Source organism: Lactuca saligna, chromosome 3 (genome assembly GCF_052625555.1).
Source record: "Lactuca saligna cultivar CGN05327 chromosome 3, ASM5262555v1, whole genome shotgun sequence".
NCBI lineage: Eukaryota > Viridiplantae > Streptophyta > Magnoliopsida > Asterales > Asteraceae > Lactuca > Lactuca saligna.
Genome location: NC_136419.1, coordinates 163,350,371 through 163,353,686, shown reverse-complemented (window position 1 = coordinate 163,353,686; position 3,316 = coordinate 163,350,371). Strand labels below are relative to the sequence as shown.

Genomic DNA, 3,316 nt, shown 5'->3' with positions numbered 1-3,316 from the left:
AAACCTTCACTATCTGGATACGGATTTTGTTGGTTTTCTTAACTTCCCTATCTAGAATCTCTACGGGTTCGTCAAAAAATTGAAGCTTTCGTTTAACTCGATCTCCTCGAGTGGTATCACAAGAGTCTCATCGGATGGCCACTTTTTCAAGTTCGAAACGTGGAAGGTAGGATGAATGTTACTTAGTTCTTGGGGTAATCGAAGTTTGTAAGCTACAAGACTGATTCTGGAAAGAATATCAAATGGTCCTATGTACCTTGGATTCAGTTTCTCATGCTTTCCAAAGCGTATCATGTCCTTCCAGGGTGAGACCTTTAACAAGACGTGGTTACCAACCTGGAATTCCAAGGGTTTTCTTCTTTTGCCAGCGTAGCTTTTCTGTCTATCTCTGGAAGCTTTAAGTCACTATCGTATTTTTACGATACTCTCGGTAGTTTCTCGAATAATTTTCGGACCAGTGAGAGCACTATCAGGAGTTTGATCTCTAGCTAGATGCGTGTCACCCACTTTAGCCCAGCACAGAGGGGATCTGCACTTACAGCCATAGAGGGCTTCGAATGAAGAAGCCTTTATGCTAGTGTGATAACTGTTGTTACAAGGGAATTTAACAAGGGGTAAATGAATATCCCATGCCTTTCCAAAGTCTATCACGCAAGCTCGTAATATGTCTTCTAATGTTTAAATCGTTCTCTCACTTTGTCCGTCGGTTTGCGAATGGTAGGCTGTACTCATGTCCAGCCTAGTTCCCAGAGAGTTTTGTAAAGACTGCCAAAAACAAGAGGCGAATCTACTATCTCGGTCTTAAATAATAGATATTGGCACACCATGCAGTCTAACAATCTCATTGAGGTGGGTTCTAGTTAGCTTCTCCATCTTGTTGGTCTCTTTGATTGGTAAGAAGTGTGCGATTTTGGTTAATCTATCGTTGATTACCCAAATAGTATCATAACCACCCGATGTCTTGGGTAACTTGGTTATGAAATCCATTGTAATACGCTCCTGCTTCCATTCAGGGATTTTGGGTTGTTGTAATAAAACTGAAGGTTTCTGGTACTCTACCTTAACTTTGGCACAAGTAAGGTACTTACCCACAAATGTAGCGATTTCGGCCTTCAAGTTAGGCCACCAGTATAGTTTCTTAAGGTCCAGATACATGTTGTCTGAACCTAGCTGGATGGAGTATCCGGTTTTGTGTGCTTCATTCATAACCACATCTCTGTAACCGCTGAACTTTGGTGTCCATATCTGGTTCATGAAATAATAGACTCCATCATCCCTAATTTCGAAGTTCTTATCCATTCCTCTCAGGGTTTCACCTGCCATGTTTTCGGGTTTTAAGGCTTCAAGGTGAGCTTCTTTGATCTGCGTGGACATATGTGAATGGATTGTCATGGTCAACGACTATACCCGGTGTCCCGAGTTTTCATTTCTACTAAGGGAGTCAGCTACTATGTTTGCTTTACCAGAGTGATAAAGAATTTCACATTCATAAGCGTTCAGTAGCACCACCCATCGTCATTGTCTCATGTTCAACTCTTTATGATCTAAGATGTGGTGGAGACTTTTATGGTCCGTGAATATTGTGCATTTCGTGCCATATAAGTAATGTCTCCAGATCTTTAGAGCAAACACCACTGCTCTTAGTTTAAGGTCATGTGTTGTATAGTTGACTTCATGTGTCTTTAGCTGTCTTGAGGCATAGGATATAACCTTTCGTGTTTGCATAAGAACACATCCAATCCCTTGATTAGAAGAATCACTGTACACTACGAAATCCTATGTCCCTTTAGGGAGAGACAAGATCGATGCACTACACAAAGCTTGTTTCAGCGTATGGAATGTTGTTTCTTGCTTTTCTCCCCAACTAAAGGTTACACCCTTTTAGGTCAGGGTAGTAACAGGCTTAGCTATTCAAGAGAAATTTTGAGTGAATTTGCGATAATAGCCAGTAAGACCTAAGAATTGATGGATTTATGTAGCTATTTTGGGTGCTGACTAGTTTTCAATAGCCTTCATTTTGGAAGGGTCGACGTGTATTCCTTCTGAACTGACCACGTGAGCTAGGAAATCAACCTTCCTGATCCAAAATTCACACTTTGAAAACTTTGCATAGAGCTTCTCTAATCTAACAGTTTGTAATACTTGACGAAGATGTTGGTCATGTTCATCTTTGCTTTTTGAGTAGATAAGGATGTCATCAATGAAGACTATGACGATTTTTTCTAGGAATAGACGACACACTCTGTTCATTAGGTCCATGAACATAGTAAGTGCATTTGTCAATCCAAATGACAACAGTATAAACTCATAATGACCATAACGAGTTCTGAATGCGGTTTTGGGAATGTCTTCCTCCAAAATTCGTAATTGGTGACACCTGGATCTTAAGTCTATCTTCGAGAAGTAGTTCACACCTTGAAATTAGTCGAATAGATCGTCAATGCGAGGCAGAGGATATCGATTCTTGATGGTAAGTTTATTCAACTCACGGTAGTCTATACACATGTAGAATGATCAATCCTTCTTCTTTACGAACAAAACTAGTGCTCCCCAGGGTGAGAAGCCTGGTCTTATGAAACCTTTGCTTAGGAGTTCGTTAAACTGGTTGGATAATTCATGCATTTCAGAAGGTGCAAGACGATAGGGGGATTTGGATACAGGGGTAGCTCTAGGGATTAAGTCTATTCAGAATTCGACTTGTTGTTCGGGAGGCACTCTTGGAAGATCATCTGGAAATACATCGAGAAAGTTCCAGACCTCAGAAATGCTCGCGATGTCTTTCACTTCTTTCTTTGTGTCTACCACGTGAGCTAAGAATGCACAGTACTCCTTGCGATGGTATTTTTGTGCCTTGATGCAAGAAATGATCTGAAGGTTTGTTTCGGGTTTGTCACCGTAAACAATAAGAGTTTCATTAGTTGGCAAGTTCAAGTGAATAACTCTTTCATAGCATAGGATGTCGGCATGGTTGGGGCACAACCAATCTATACCTATTATGACATCAAAACTTTTGATAGAGACTAGCATAAGGTCTATTGGGAAAGACAAGTCATTCAAGGTAAGAGTACATCCTATGTATATATCGTTGGTGGATTTGGATTTCCCATTAGCCATTTCTGCTGTGAAAGTTTCATTTAGTGGTTGGTAGTTTTGATTTAGTAGATGTTTAAAATTATGGATCACGAAGCTCCTCTCATCACCATAATCAAATAGAATGCATGCATAAGTATTGTTAAGAAGGAACTTACCCGTGACCACTGCAGGGTCTGCCACTGCTTCTTTCTGACCCAGTGCTAAAATCCTCCTAACCCCACCG

The 3,316-nt window shown here is 40.6% G+C and overlaps 1 protein-coding gene across 1 annotated transcript; it reads right to left on the bottom strand.

The window, feature by feature from the left end:
- Positions 1-2,685: 2,685 nt before the first annotated feature.
- Positions 2,686-3,114, bottom strand: LOC145036115 (uncharacterized). Its single transcript, XM_078984592.1, has one exon. It carries the CDS (start codon positions 3,112-3,114, stop codon positions 2,686-2,688), a length of 429 nt encoding a protein of 142 aa, XP_078840718.1.
- Positions 3,115-3,316: the final 202 nt, after the last annotated feature.